General features: G+C 32.9%; 1 protein-coding gene across 2 annotated transcripts; it reads left to right on the plus strand.

Annotated features, from left to right (window-relative positions):
- Window positions 1-5,333: 5,333 nt before the first annotated feature.
- On the plus strand, window positions 5,334-10,641 carry LOC123884711 (IQ domain-containing protein IQM1-like). 2 transcript variants are annotated; one of them, XM_045933874.1, is made up of 9 exons: window positions 5,334-5,658; window positions 5,893-6,324; window positions 6,669-6,783; window positions 7,933-7,998; window positions 8,157-8,245; window positions 8,588-8,675; window positions 9,336-9,566; window positions 9,854-9,955; window positions 10,062-10,641. In XM_045933874.1, the coding sequence occupies exons 2-9, from the start codon at window positions 5,897-5,899 to the stop codon at window positions 10,455-10,457; spliced, it is 1,515 nt and encodes a 504-aa protein (XP_045789830.1). In that variant the 5' UTR covers window positions 5,334-5,658; window positions 5,893-5,896; the 3' UTR covers window positions 10,458-10,641. The 2 variants fall into 2 exon arrangements, with proteins under 2 accessions (XP_045789830.1, XP_045789829.1); XM_045933873.1 differs by lacking the exon at window positions 5,334-5,658 and having other exon boundaries at window positions 5,804-6,324; window positions 10,062-10,621.
- Window positions 10,642-16,268: the final 5,627 nt, after the last annotated feature.

Here is a 16,268-nt window from a genome sequence, read left to right on the forward strand (position 1 = left end):
GTGTCTATTTAGCAAATGACTTTTTAATTATTTTTGACAAGAATCACTTTTTAATTTTTATTATAATTCATAAGAAACGGCTCTTACATGAAGCCGTACCTCTAGGGAAGAATCACTTAACTTATTTTGTTTAATTTTACAAGTTTTGTTACTCTTTTGACTATTATAGTTTCGTTACTCTAATTAATTAGTGTAGGTAACATGCATGTTTTTTTGATGTTGTTGTTCTTTCTAACTCGTTTGATTGATTCTAGTATGGCCGTGAACTTGAATCGCAAGAAATTGTGGACTTTCAAATCAATCAAAGGGAAACCGATGGATGATTCACAACATGCTGAGTCTAGGTCAGAAGTCATGAGTCAGTCACATGTTGGTATTGCAATTATTTTATGTCCTTTGAGTTTGATATACTAAAAAAATAATAAAAAATTAGATAGAATAAAAATAATTATAGTAGTACTATATTTGATTTTAAGATTATTTCTGAGACAAGATAAACTAAAGTTAAAAGACCGGATAAAAATTAAAAAATTTCCTAAAACACTAAAATAATTTGTTTTTCACCGAACATCATATAAAATAATTTTTTTAATGCATTAACGTTTGTCACGTATTATTTTATCGTATACTATTATTATGTCAGTACTTGCAAATCAAGGGACCCAAGATATACATTTATGATTTATTACAAGACACAAAGAAAGAACACTTCGTAACCGTGTTGAAAACTCAATTGGGGACAAGGGAAAACTAATTACTAGAAACAAATAAAAATATATAGTCAAGTTTTCAACTTAATTAAATCATATAAAGATTTTGAAATATGAAAATGACGCGGTGTAGCATGTATTGGTCTGGTCTCATGAAACACAGCACAATCGTACGTTTGATGTTGTTTGGATTTTATTGTCTCAATTCATACATTAATATATGCTTCGTTCGTACTAATCTTGCCCTTTATACTTACCTCTAGTATTAATTAAGTATAATTACGGTCATATTGGTGTTTTAGATTTGGTCTAGTAGGAGAATGCGTGACAAGCAATTACACTAGTAGTACAACGTGCCCAAAATAAGGAATTAGCTCGAAAGAAAAAGGACACAAATTCAAACTGCTAGATTTCATGCTCCTAAATCTAGTAAAATTCAAACTGCTAGATTTCACAATCTTTTTGGGTGAAATGACAAATATCCCGTTAAAATTTTAAAATTCGTTAAATACTCACATAAAAGTTAGAGTGAGAGTGGAGAAAAGTTAGTAAATTACCTCATGTGACGTGTATCCTAATCAATTAGCCTTCTCATGTGACGTGGCGCCCCGTTGGCAGGTGCCACATATGCAGTTAACAGCTACGCCATCAAAATAGACGAAGTAAACGAAACAGGGGGCAATTTGACTGACGTGTCTTTTAATTATGTTGATCACATAAAATAATACATAATCAATAACGTACTTAGCTGTAGAAAAAAAATGCAATAATGGAGAGGATATGTTCTCGTGCGAACTGTGGACCCAAAGGACGAGCAACCAAAATCAGGGTTTTATGCTTTAAAATTTTAGACAGAAAAAAAAAAACTCAAAAGAATTCAATTTTGTTTTTTTTATACCAAAATTTAATTATAAATATATAATATGATTTATTTATTTATTGATATTACAAATGTTCGCATAAGTTAATCAATATGAGTCTCATGCAATGTTTTAAAAACTGGATCAGACATTCGGTGAGGGTACTGATTCATTGGTTTATTGATCGAACCACTGGGTTACTGGTCGAACCGCATGACAAACCGGATTAAATCGGTGGAATGAACCGGTCTCTATATAGTTATTGAACCGGTCGCTATATAGTTAAAAAAATCATTGTTACTTTTTTTTCTTCTTAGATCTTTCATTATTACTTAGGCCCCGTTTAGCCCTACTTATTTTCTACTTCTTTACTTTATTTCTCTAATTATTTTAAGAAGAAATAGGGCCAAATACAATTTTATACTTTTCTATTTCTTTTAAAGAGAAGTAGAAAAGTAAAAAATAAGTATGTCAACAGAGCGTATTATTATTAGAAAGATAGACACACTTTCGTAGATAATAAATAAAATAAAACTACATTTTATTTATCAAAAAGTTCACTACATCCTGTCAACAAAAACAATATACTTTCTATTAAAAAATAGTTATTGGGTGTAGAGCTGTCAAAACGAGCGGCCCGGCCAATTTCGGGCCGGCCCGGTCGGGCTTCGTCGGGCCGGGCTAAAAAGCCCGGATAAAAAATGGGCTATCAAAATTAGTGCCCGAGCCCGGCCCAGTACGGGTAGTTGGGCTTTCGGGCGGGCCCGGTTTATTTTTAAATATTTTTTTTTTTTTACTTCTAGTGCTAAAACTCAACCATATAAATAGCATTAATAATTCTCGCGCGTCATATTTTTTACTCATCCGCTATATAATAATTCTCGCGCGCCGTATTTTTACTCATCCTCTATCTACGAATTTCTCGCGCGCCCTATTATTACTCATCCACTACCTACAACTTTCTCGCGTGTCATATTTTTACTCATCCGCTACCTACAACTTTCTCGCGCGCCCTATTTTTACTCATCCTCTACGTACGACTTTCTCGCGCGCCCTATTTTTATTCATCGACTACGTACGAGTTTCTCGCACGCCCTATTTTTACTCATCCACTACCTACGAGTTTCTCGCGCCCTATTTTTACGCATCCGCTACTTACGAGTTTCTCGTGCGTGATATTTTTACTCATCCGCTACCTACGACTTTCTCGCGCGCCCTATTTTTACTCATCCGCTACGCACGAGTTTCTCGTGCACCCTATTTTTATTCATCCACTACGTACGAGTTTCTCGCGCGTCCTATTTTTACTCATCTGCTACCTACAAGTTTCTTGGGTGCCATATTTTTACTCATCTACTACTTAAGTAGCGAACGGTGTTTTATAATTTATATTACAAACTAATTTCAAACCATCCAAAACAAATTATTTATATTTTATTTTTTAAATTTTAATTTTTTCAGGCTTGCGGGCCGCCCGCGGCCCATTCGGGCTAGCCCATATTTTAATCGGACTTTGTCGGGCCGGGCTAAAAAGCCCGGAAATAATTCGGGCTAGGATTTTCAAGGCTCGAGCCCGGAAAAAAATCGGGCTTGGCGGGCCGGCCCATTCGGGCTAGCCCATTTTGACAGCTCTAATTGGGTCAAGCAGTAACCCTAATTCATTAAGTTTCATCTTTCATTTTAGTTTCTTTTCCACACTAGCAAGCCGCCGTATTCCTCTTTCTCTCCCTTCTCAGTTCTCATGGCATGTGACAACAACATCATTCTTTCACGCATATAAAAAAAAAAAAAATTTCATTCTTTCACCTTCTTTGTTGTTAATGTGTGCTAAAGACATGTATGAGATTACAAAACTGTTTTATCATCATGGTTTTCTTATTTTCTCTTTCAACTTCTTTATCTTCTTCTCCCATCCCACTGTTATCTCTTTATCTGTTATCTCTTTATTTAGAGAAAAATTGATGCATCTCATAACTACTAGTTTTTTTTTTATTTTTTTTTAATTATTAAAAAAAACAAAACATATATGTTGAACAAAAAAAAATAACAACAAAACGACGTCATTTTGGGCGAAAAAAAAAAGGTGTAATCAAACCTCCGGTTCAGAGAAACCGCCGATTCACCGGTTTTCCCGGTTCCCCCCGGTCCAACTACATGGCCGATCCAACGTATGAATCAGATCGGATAGACTCTGGTTCCCGATTCGTCCGGTTCGACTGATCGGTTCGGTCCGGTTTTTAAAACACTACATAGAAAATCATACTAATTCTTTTTCCGTCACATTCCAATTCTTGTTACTCAAGTAAGTTCTATAATAATTTTAAATGAAATGAATAGATTTTCTCCCATCAAAAAGTAATACCATAGACATTTTATTTTCGTTTTTCAATAGACTAGTGAACATATCATGTACGGTAGTATGGAGTACGAAAAAAGTTTTATAAGAGATTTTAAAGTACCATGTGATAGTATCATTGTTTCCTTATAAAAAAAAAATAAAAAATAGATGTCGGAATAAATTTAATCAAACGATGTTCTATAAACAAAGTTTAATCGATAGGAACATTACATTTTATATATAGAGTGTCGGAGTACGAATCTCAAATCTTTTACTTATTCACTTTAAAAGGTAAATTTATAGCTATTAGATTACTTGACCGAAAAAATAAAAAAATTGGCCAAACAATGTCTCTATTTTGCATTCGATTCACCTATTCCTGTCTCCAAAAGAAGTTCATGTAACTTATAAATCCTAATCCATGCCTATAAGTCTAACTCATGGTCCATGCCTAGAAGTTCTTCTTAACAAATGATATATATCTCTAAATATCTAATGAAATAATGGAATAATTAAAAATGGTGTAATAATCAATAATTCACATATTATATGAGAATTTTCAAATATAGATTGTTGAATATTGCCTTGAAATCATGTAAAAATCAGAAAATCATGTTTTGGGAGATTCTGTCTACTCACGCCCAGGCGTGAAAAGCTGGGCTCAATTCTACCGGCTCACGCCCAGGCGTAGCGCCCGCGAGCCTATATATAACTTGTGCGTTTTATGATTTTTTTAAAGCGATTTTAGGATTTTTGAAGTCAACAAAAGACTAGGGTTTATAAGAGAATTTCTCTTGGGCAAACACACTAGGGTTGGATTGATCCATCACCTTAGGAAACACTTTCGTATTGAATTTCTTGATCACAGGAAGAAATTCGGGCAAATGGTAGAATTAGGAACAAGGCTAATTCTTGTAATCTCTTTGGAGAATTTCATTGCAATCAAGCACTTCATTTGATAGTGGAACGAAGAGTTGCTCTCTCACCCAAATTAGGTCACTTTGCCCGAACTGGGTAAACAATTCTATAGTGTTCTTTATTTATCGTTATTTTATCTTTTCTTGTGATTGTTATTGTCGTTCTCATTGTTTGGTTGCTTTAATCGTATTTGCTCCAGACATCAAGTTCTATTATTGGTGTGGTTTTCGGTTCGAATTCCCAACATAGATAAAAGAGATATTAAATTGTATTTTTTTTTTTTTTGACAAAATTCAACTCTTTACTATTAAGTTACATAAAAAAATATGTACCAATTTATCTCTATTAAAAAAATGAAAGTAGAGATATTGATATGATTTGGTTCTATATACTGTTAAGAATTAGAATTATAATTAGAACACTCCTTTAAGCTTTTTTGACTGATTCTGTCTCATTCAATTCAATTCACATCACCGCGTATACACTTTTCACATACACACTATTGTAACACCTTCTTCAACAAGTCACAAATATTATTATTTTCCATTTTCTATATTCAATACAACCCATTTTATGGGACTACACAGATTTTCTTTATTTTTCTATTCAAACCAACCTATTCATCAATTAATTTTTTAATAATAAATATTTCAAAGTGTCACCACCATTTTTTCTTCAATCTCTGTCCCTTTACGTATTTCAAAGTACTTACTAGAATAATTTTCACCCTTTACATTTATTCCAAAATTGTGACTTATATAAGACTTGTCAAGTGCTCATTTTTCAAGACTTAAAATCAGTTGCTATCTTTGCTTATAGAGAATCATAAAAGGTGACCCTCTCATTCAATTAATCACTTATGATTATTTATTTAGTTTTATTTAGTTTTATACTAAAATGCTTTAATCGACTCTTACATGTTACATTTAATTAACATGATGATTTATATAAATATTTTTCCTAACTTTATGTTTCTATAGTATCTATATTATTAGTAGTGCTTTTAATTATTTTAAGCTTTAAAATTTTTATGCAACGTAACTTTTTTTTTCTTCATATTTTGTAGAAGAATGCAAATGGTAACAATAAGACAAATGGATTATGAATCTAAAGAAGTTGATGCTACTACATTAAGAACAATGAGCTTCAAGAGTGAAAGAAATATAGATGAATTATATAATCAACAAGGGTTAGATGAAGAAGCTATAGTTGAAGAATCAACATGTTCAAAGAGAAGGAAAATTGGGAATTTGAAACTTCAAACTACATTCTCATTCAAATATTTAGTTACAAATAACTCTGATTCAAAACAAGGTTTTGTTGATGATGTTTTCAATAAACAAAGTCCTTCAATTTTGTTAGATAAACCTGAAATTTGGTTTTCACCAAAATCCATTGGAGAGCTTGATGTTGCAGCAATAAAGCTTCAAAAAGTTTACAAAAGTTATAGAACTAGAAGAAATTTGGCTGATTGTGCAGTTGTTTGTGAGGAGCTATGGTTAGTCTCTATAATTTTATTTATTTATTTATTTTAGTTCTCATTAAAAAATTATCAAATTTTAGTTTTTATCGTTACAAAAAGACCAGTACTTTTAATTTAGTCGTACATTTTCATTGTCTTTTTGTCGCTACAGGGAGTCTAAAACACCGTTTTTATAAAAAGGTAAGGACTAATTAAAACTGGTTAAAAAGTTTATAGGACTTAACTTAAAAATCTTTAATTTTATAGAGATTAAAAATATATTTAAACCATTTTTTTAAATTTTTTTTATTTGTAAGGAATTTTATATTGAATTAAAATTAATAAACTTTTCCAAATGATTTGTTTTTTTAATCTTACAGGTGGAAGGCCTTAGATTTTGCTTCTCTAAGTAGGTGCTCAATATCACATTTTGATTCAGTTAAGTCAGAAACAGCTCTTTCAAAATGGGCTAGAGCTAGGACTATGGCTGCTAAGGTACCCTTTAATGTCAAAAGCTATATATAATCTTTGAATAAACTTTAGGATAATAGAGAATATATTTTTAATTAATGGTTTTTGTTTCATTATATATAGCCATTGGTTTCATGTAAAACTTTATTATTTGCTTGAAATATACTCCCTCCGGTCCTTTTTATAAGAAACACTTTGGAATTTTTATTTGGTCCTTTTTATAAGAAACACTTTGACACAATTTCATTTGTACCCTTATTAAATACAATCAAATAATTCATTATAATGCTAGTGCATTAATTAGAGAAGTCTATTTTCCATGCTAGTCAAAGGTTAATTTTGGAATATAACATAAAATGTTAGAATCATTAATGAGAAAATTTACTTTCCTTGGTCTGTGTGATTTTGTCAAAGTGTTTCTTATAATAAGGACCGGAGGGAGTAATTGATTTGATCTTAGTTTGGCTTTTCCAATAATACATTTGACTGGGACCATATAGAAGAATTCAAAGTTTTAATTCACTTTCCGACATGGAATTTTTTTTATTAACAGCCGCCGCTCCCCCTCTCTTCTAACCCTATTTTGCTTTTCTTCTTCATCATCCACCAAGGAGGGGTGGTTTTTGGGTCAATTTTTGACCCAAAATCACCCCTCTAAGTTGTTTTTTTATTTTCTTTCCATTTAAATAAGTGATTTCACATAAATTAAGTTTTTTAGTTTTGTTTTTCTTGTTTTGTGATTTCGTCGTCTGAGTGCGGCGCTTTGTTGGTGGTCGTCATTGTTACGGCGTTTGTTTGTCCGTCTTGTTGCGGTGTTCGTTTGGTTCATTTTGAAAGGTAGATTTCAATCAATTGCAGATTCGATCAATGATTTGGGCATCATCGTTGCAGATCCGGAAGCATGGACATTCTGGTGACTTTTATCATATTATATTATTTGTAGGCATATTGCAATTGCCGTTGTATGCTATTAACATGGATGCTGTGAGATTGTTTGCAGTTTCATCCTTTTTGTTTTTAGCTATGTTGAATTTGTATTTGCATGTGATGTACTGTATCAATTATTGGAATGAATGAATATCCTTATTTTGAGTCAAAAAAAAATTCACTTTCCGACATAATTTTCTTTTGTGATTTTAACTTCTTTTTTTTTTTTTTGTTGGTTGTTGGTAGGTGGGAAAAGGATTGTGCAAAGATGATAAAGCACAAAAATTAGCTCTTAGACATTGGCTTGAAGCTGTAAGCTCATATGTCTAATTATTGACTTTGATTAACAATTTTATATTAACTTATATTTTAGATATAAGGTGATTAAATTATTGACTTTGATTAACATTTTTAAATTTAACTTAATATAAAGAAGGTAAAAAGCTAAGATTTTATTTTATTTTTTGCAGATAGATCCTCGTCATCGATATGGACACAACTTACACTTGTATTATAATGTTTGGTTTCATAGCCAGAGCACACAACCTTTTTTCTACTGGTAAATTATTCACAATGCAATTTTTAAAAATGTGTTTGATTTAAAAAAAAAATTGTTTGGATTTCTTATTTTCATATTCATTTATGAAATTGATACCTTACTCTTAAAATCGTTCATGTTTATTGCATCACTACAAAACAAAATTATGTTTAGGAAAATTTGTGCAGCAAACGTCAGAAACAAATTGATTATTTCCTATACAAATTTTCAAAAACATAAATTATGTATTGAAAATAATGCGACAGATTTGTACTTAAAAGTGAAAATATTTTCTAGTACCAAACACGTCTTTGCACAATTTTGATTACTAATTTTATAAACTATATGTTTGTGACATAATAGGTTGGATGTTGGAGATGGAAAAGAAGTAAATCTTGATAAGTGTCCAAGAAATGAATTACAGAAGCAGTGTATAAAGTACCTTGGACCTGTAAGTTCTTTCATTTTCACTTATACTTATCATGATATTGACATTGCCACATAACATATAACTAATTAGACTTTATATTATAGTTTTTCATATTCATGATGGAATAAAATCCATATATTATACACCATTATACATTACTTGGTCAATTATAGAGTGCCAGTGGTGCATCTTAGGACTTAATTAGCTTTATTGAAAAATATTATATTATAATTAAATTGATTAACTTTTTGTACAAAATCCATTTGTGTCAGTGTTAGTGCATTCAATGTACTAAAGATAACGGATTTGGGTTCAGTGCAGTCAGAAATTTAGTGACTGCAGTGCAGTCAGGAATTTAGTGACTGCAGTGCAGTCGGTCACGTCCAGTCTGTCTGATCTTGATCAGACAGTCCAAAGTTTAAGATCAATTTTATAATTAAAATCTTATCTTAAAATCTGAGCTGTCTGATCTTGATCGGACGGTCCAGATTTACTGACTGCGTGCAGTCAACTGCACATAATCCAAATCCAAAGATAACACCTTATGAATATTATTTTTTGAGCAAGTAGGTACATTTTCTGGGTACTTTTCAATAGTTTGACTTTATTTAATATATTGGGCAGTCACTATTATTTTCTCTATAATAAGATGTTCTAATATTTTTTTGCTTGCTTATGTAGAAAGAAAGGGAAGTATATGAAGTGGTTATAGAAGAAGGAAGGTTTGTTTTTAAAAAAAGCAAGAACCATGTACACACTTTTGAGGGATCTAAGTGGATTTTTGTTCTTAGCTCATCAAGAATTTTGTATGTTGGTGAGAAAAAGAAAGGGCAATTTCAACACTCAAGTTTTCTAGCTGGAGGTGCTACTATTGCATCTGGAAGATTAGTTGTCCAAAATGGTGTTCTTAATGTATGTTTGAGTTGAAAAAAAAACAAACTCCTAATTTAATTATTTTTTATGAGAAGTTGCTGCAGAGCTATTGAATTTGGACGTAGTGTTTCTTCATCCAGATTCAAAAGCTTTGTAGCGTTTGCATCATGTGTTGGGTAAAAGATTACATGTCCACATAAAGATGAACCAAAAGAATTTCTAAGCACCAATGATTTTTTATTTTATTTTTTATTTTTTAAATATAAAAGTTGAAAAGCATTTTATTTTCTTTATATGCAAATTGATGTTCATTAATTTTTATTCAGGCTATATGGCCCTATAGTGGACATTATCGTCCTACAAAGAAGAATTTCATGGAATTCATAGGCTTCTTGATGGAACACAATGTGGACTTAACAAATGTAAAGGTGAGTTTATAACTTTCAATGCAATTTTCCCTTTATGAAATAGGTTATTTTGGCTTTGTTTTGAAACCACTAAACACCAATTAATTCAATGTTTTTCCTTATACAGAAGTATCCAATTGATGATGATGTCCCACCTTCAGAACATGTTGACAAGGAGCTTCAATTTGAGTCCACAAATACTACTAATGCAAATTCAAGTGACTCTACCAAAACATGCAACCAAAATAATGTGACAACTTCACAACATAAAGAGTGCAAATCATTGTCAAGCAAATGGACCACTGGAGCTGGTCCTAGAATTGGTTGTGTGAGGGAGTACCCTACAAAACTTCAAGCTAAGGCACTTGAACAACTCAATTTATCACCAAGAGTTAACATTGGAAAAGTTGCTAATAGGACTCCCATTCCTTCACCAAGACCTAGTCTAAAAATCCACTTGTCTCCTAGACTTGTGCATATGGGAATTCCAAGTCCAAGAGTACATATTACTCCCGCTAATTAGGACATGTTTCGTCCATTTTTAAATTGACGGAAAATTTGGCAAAATTATAGTGTTTTACCGTAATTTTGACAAAGTTATGGTGACTCTGTAATACTTTGTTGAACTTATAATCAGTCCGAACATGTAGGCAGTATTAGAAAATGTTTTTTATATTCATTTTCTGATATTACCATGCCTTTTAATTTATATATATATATATATATATATATATATATATATATATATATATATATATCTTAGTTTAGAACATATATAGGAAGAAGGTTACAACATAAAAGATCTAACCAATGATTCATTTTTTCATTTTGTTTTTTTTTTATTCTTGGCCAATTCTTTTGGTCATTTAGCATATGGTGAATAATAAGTAATGTTTTTTTCCCTTCCTTCACATGTTTAATTACCCAATTGTATTTTAAGAGTGGGTCAATATTCAATTCTTGTTAAAGTCAAATAATATTTAAAAATTTTATATTTCTCATTATCACTCTTTCTTTCATAGTCATAAAGATTCCCTAGCAGTGACCAAGTCACTGTGGCGTGGAGATGAGGCATCATGTCAAAATTGCCCAAACAATTGTCTCATATTCCACATACAGATAATTTGGACATATATACTAAGAGCAGCAATTAGGCATGATAATAAAACCCATACTCGCGGGTACCCACTCAAACCATACCCGTTTTAACGGGGAAAATCCGAGTTGACTGGGTTTGGGTTTTCCCCGATTTCAAAATATGGGTTTGGGTACATTGATACCCACCCCGAACCCGCCCCCGAACCCGCCCCGCTTATACTAAAAATTAGATTTCACCTCTTTTAAATTAGAAACGCTTAAACAATCTCTTAAATTACGTTCATATATTTATTTTTTATTATAATGTGAGTATTAAACAAACCATTTTCTCTATTTTTTTTCGTTATTTAAAAAAATATTGTTGAGAGAAAATAATTTTGGACATTTAACTTTTTTTTTTAATAAAAAAATACTAAAATATAATCTAAATTCATGTGGAAAGAAGCGTAATGGGGATACCCGAAACCCGATGGGGATACCCGATCCCCGTTGGGTATGGGTTTAAGGTTATCATTTTTATTCCCGCTCGAATTTGGGATGGGTTTGGGGAAACCCGAACTTTATGGGTTTGGGTTTGGGAAGGGCAAAACCCGTCCCCGCCCCGCCCCATTGCCATGCCTAGCAGCAATCCATGCAATGTTCCTTGTATCGTATGTATAATTTGTGATGTAAATTATGTAATATTATGTACTATAGTACTATATGTATATATGCACTTCAAAGTCAAGATTTGGATGGTAGTAACTATAACAAAAGGTCAAGATTGGGTGGAGAATATAGTAAGTGTTTTGCAAGCTGAATTAGACTTATATCTTCTTTCAAAATTTTAGTATCAATATGTATATGATATGAGTCATCTTACTCATAAATTGTTGAACCCTTAACTCACATTTGACCGACTAATAATTTTTCCTTCATCTGAATACACTCTCTCAAATGGAAATTTTTTCATTCACGCGCGTACACTAGAATCATCACTGACACAATTGTTAGAAAAACTTTCGATACAGCTGGTCAAACCATCCACTATGATACACCTTGTAGTTAAATCCTATAAGCAAATTTTTTAATTATGGCCTTTTTTTGACCAACCTTTCCACCATTATCTCTTCTTTTGTCACACTGCAAACTAAATCATGTCCTTTTCGGTCCAAATCAAGCACTATACTGTGTGGAGGATGTGTTTGATGTAATATTTGAAGAGATAAAAGCGAGATGTTAGATATATATATATATATATATATATATATATATATATATATATATATATATATATATATATATTTTTTTTTTTTTTCTTTACATCTGATTAGGAGTCTGTTTGTTACAATATTTTTTGTTAAAAAATATCATTTAATTAATTTTAAAAGTTTATATATGTCGTGTATCCATAACTCAAACACGCTATAAATATCAATTTTAGAGACAAAAATTTTAAATTTTAATTTCAAATTAAAATCAATTATAAAAGTAAAAGTAATTCTGCTAAATAACACTTAAACAACAATGCTGCATTTGGTTGGAACGAAATGACGTTCTTTTTAATGGTAATGTGATGAGAATTTCAGATGCAGTGAATCGAGTAATTTACATATTTTGGGTTATATATAGAGAGTGGAGAATAAAAATCTTAATTTTTTTTAGACCGATTGAACGATCCACCTTCATATCTTCAAAGGGTATGAATTTTGTTTGGTTTTTCCTACCTAATAAAATTTACACGACACTATTATTTGTCGCTGAAACATAAAAAATTAAATAAACTCACAAAGCATGTGTTAGGTTTTGTTAGTAGTTGTTTTAGTATTTGGACTTAGTCTAGTAGCCTTGGGCCTTGCGTTTGTATCAAGCCCATTGCTCTTATGTTGTAATGCCTATATAAAGGTGTGTATTGAGCAATTTATCAATTAATGAGAAAGCCTTTACAACATGTGGTATCTAGAGCCTAAAGACCAGGCCTAGCTCCAAGAAAACTGCAGTTTCATCTTGGTTAGTTGTAACCGTTTTTTCACTTTTCCGGCGATCGTTACAACCGCTCATTCTTTCTTCTCCGGCGAGCTACTCTTTCTTCTTGCATTCTCAACGATCCCTGTTCATTCTTTTCACCTCATTCATGGCAGAAAACTCCATTTTTCTTCAAACCTCAGTTCCTAAGTTTGATGGCTACTATGAGCATTGGTCAATGCTTATGGAAAATCTAATCCGGTCGAAAGAACTATGGTCTCTGATAGAAACTGGTATCACGGTGGCTCCTCCCAATGCCACAGCTGAGCAAATCAAAGTTGCCAATGAAAGCAAGCTTCAAGATTTGAAGGTCAAGAACTATCTTTTTCAATCGATTGATCGCACGATTTTGGAAACGATGTTGGTTCGTGATTGCTAAGAATATCTGGGATGCGATGAAACTTAGATATCAAGGCTCAACCAAAGTGAAACGTGCTCAGTTACAGGCCTTGCGACGAGAGTTTGAGCTTCTTGAGATGAAAGAAGGTGAATCAGTGAATGATTTCTTCTCAAGAACACTTACTATAGCTAATCGCATGACAGCACAGGGAGAAAGAATGGAGCAACACACTATAGTGAAGAAGATTCTTAGATCTATGACACCTAAATTCAACTATGTAGTTTGCTCAATTGAGCAATCAAATGATGTGACAAGTCTTTCAATTGAAGAATTGCAGAGTAATCTTTTGGTTCATGAGCAATGCATGCGTGGCCAACAAGTTAATCTTGAAGAACAAGCTCTTAAGATCTCAAATGGTGGCAGAGGATCTGGTAATGGAAGGGGTCGAGGTAGAAATTCCAGCAGAGGAAGGGGGAGAGGAAGGCAGAATCTTGAAGCAATTGAATGCTACAAGTGCCACAAACTTGGACACTATCAAAGTGCTTGCCCAAATTGGGGTGATAGTGTCAACTATACTGAATTTGATCAGGAAGAGGAATTTCTTCTAATGGCTACAACTGAACAAAATCAAGAAATCAGAGAAGAAACTTGGTATTTGGACTCAGGATGCAGCAATCACATGATAGGGAATAAAGATTGGCTATTTGATTTTGATGCTTCATTCAAAGATTCTGTGAAATTAGGTAATGATGCAAAGATGGCTGTTATGGGAAAAGGGAATGTCAAATTGCTTATCAATGGTAAAGTGCATGTAATTTCCAATGTGTATTATCTCCCTGGTTTAAGCACAAACCTACTGAGTGTAGGCCAATTACAAGAAAGAAATGTGACAATTGTTTTCAAAAACAATACTTGCAAAGGGTATGTTGATGAAAGAGGACTGATTTTCACAACTACAATGACTGCAAACAGGATGTTCTTGCTCACTGCACCTGTCATTATTCCAATGTGCTTGCAGGCATCAAAACAAGAGAGAACTCAACTTTGGCACCATAGATATGGACATTTGAGTATCAATGGCCTGAAACTTCTAACCAAATTGAAGATGGTTAATGGACTGCCTGAATTAGGAGATATGGAAGAAAAGTGCTCAGATTGCTTGTCAGGCAAGCAACAAAGAGCAGCCATACCAAAACAAGCCAAATGGAGAGCAACAGAAAAACTCCAACTTGTCCATTCAGACATTTGTGGACCAATAAATCCAAGCTCAAATAGTGGTAAAAGGTATTTCATAACCTTTACTGATGATTTTACTAGGAAAACTTGGGTTTATCTGTTAAAAGAAAAGTCAGAAGCTTTTGATATGTTCAAAAACTTCAAGGCATTGGTTGAAAATGAGTCTAGCAGTAAGATACAGTGTTTAAGAACAGATAGGGGAGGGGAGTATACATCAAATGATTTCAATGAATTTTGCATATCACATGGTATTAAGAGACAATTAACTGCTGCATATACTCGACAACAAAATGGAGTCTCTGAAAGAAAAAATAGAACCCTCTTGAACATTGTTAGAAGCATGTTGGCCAGTAGAAGTGTTCCTAAGAGATTTTGGCCAGAAGCACTAAAATGGAGCACTCAAATTATGAATAGAAGTCCTACTGTATCTGTCAAAAATAAGACCCCTGAAGAATGTTGGAGTGGTATTAAACCTTCTGTGAATCATTTCAGGATATTTGGATGCATTGCATATGCACATGTACCAGATAATCATAGAAAAAAGCTGGACAATAAAAGCATCAAATGTGTTCACTTAGGCTTAAGTGAAGAATCAAAGGCCTACAAGTTGTATGATCCAAGTAACAACAAGATTGTGATAAGCAGGGATGTTGTCTTTGATGAGGCAAAATCATGGAACTGGGATAATAAGCAACAAAAGGTTAGCACTGAAGGTATGATACCAGTTGATGATGAAGAAGTTATTGCAGTAGACAATAATGAAGCTCATGACAACAATAACACTCCAATACAAGATATAGATATGGATATTGGTTATGACAGCACAGATGCTGAAGATGAACCAACAGAAGGAACAAGCAACAATAGTGAAGATGACAATGTGCAAATTGGAAAGAGAATAAGAAAACCACCTAGTCATTTTGAAGATTTTGTAATGGGTCCAGAAGCTGAAGAGGAGCAAGAATTGCAAAATCTCGCTGTCTATAGTAGTCTTGAGGATCCATACACTTATGATGAAGCCAGTCAAAAGCAAGTGTGGAGAGATGCTATGGATGCTGAAATTCAAGCTATAGAGGACAACAACACTTGGGAACTAACAAATCTGCCTGAAGGTTCAAAAGCTATTGGAGTTAAATGGGTCTTTAAGACTAAATACAATGAAACTGGAAAGATTGACAAATACAAAGCCAGATTAGTAGCTAAAGGGTACACACAAAAGTATGGAATTGATTATAATGAAGTTTTTGCACCAGTTGCAAGGTGGGAAACTATCAGAACTGTGTTAGCTTTAGCTGCAAGTAAAGGGTGGTGTGTGTATCAGCTGGATGTCAAAAGTGCATTTCTACATGGAGATCTATCTGAGGATATCTATGTGGAACAACCATTAGGATACCAGAATGGTGATCAAAGGAAGGTGTATAAATTGAAGAAAGCATTGTATGGGTTGAAACAAGCTCCCAAGGCTTGGTATAGCAAGATTGAAGCTCATTTCATAGTTGAAGGATTTGAAAAATGCCCTTCTGAACATACACTATTTGTCAAGCACAGTGACAATGGTGACATTCTTATAGTCAGTGTGTATGTAGATGACTTTATAGTCATTGGAAGTAATCAAAGCCTTATTGATTATTTCAAGCAGTCAATGACAAGGAAATT

The sequence above is a fragment of the Trifolium pratense genome, linkage group LG5 (assembly GCF_020283565.1).
Source record: "Trifolium pratense cultivar HEN17-A07 linkage group LG5, ARS_RC_1.1, whole genome shotgun sequence".
Taxonomy (NCBI): domain Eukaryota; kingdom Viridiplantae; phylum Streptophyta; class Magnoliopsida; order Fabales; family Fabaceae; genus Trifolium; species Trifolium pratense.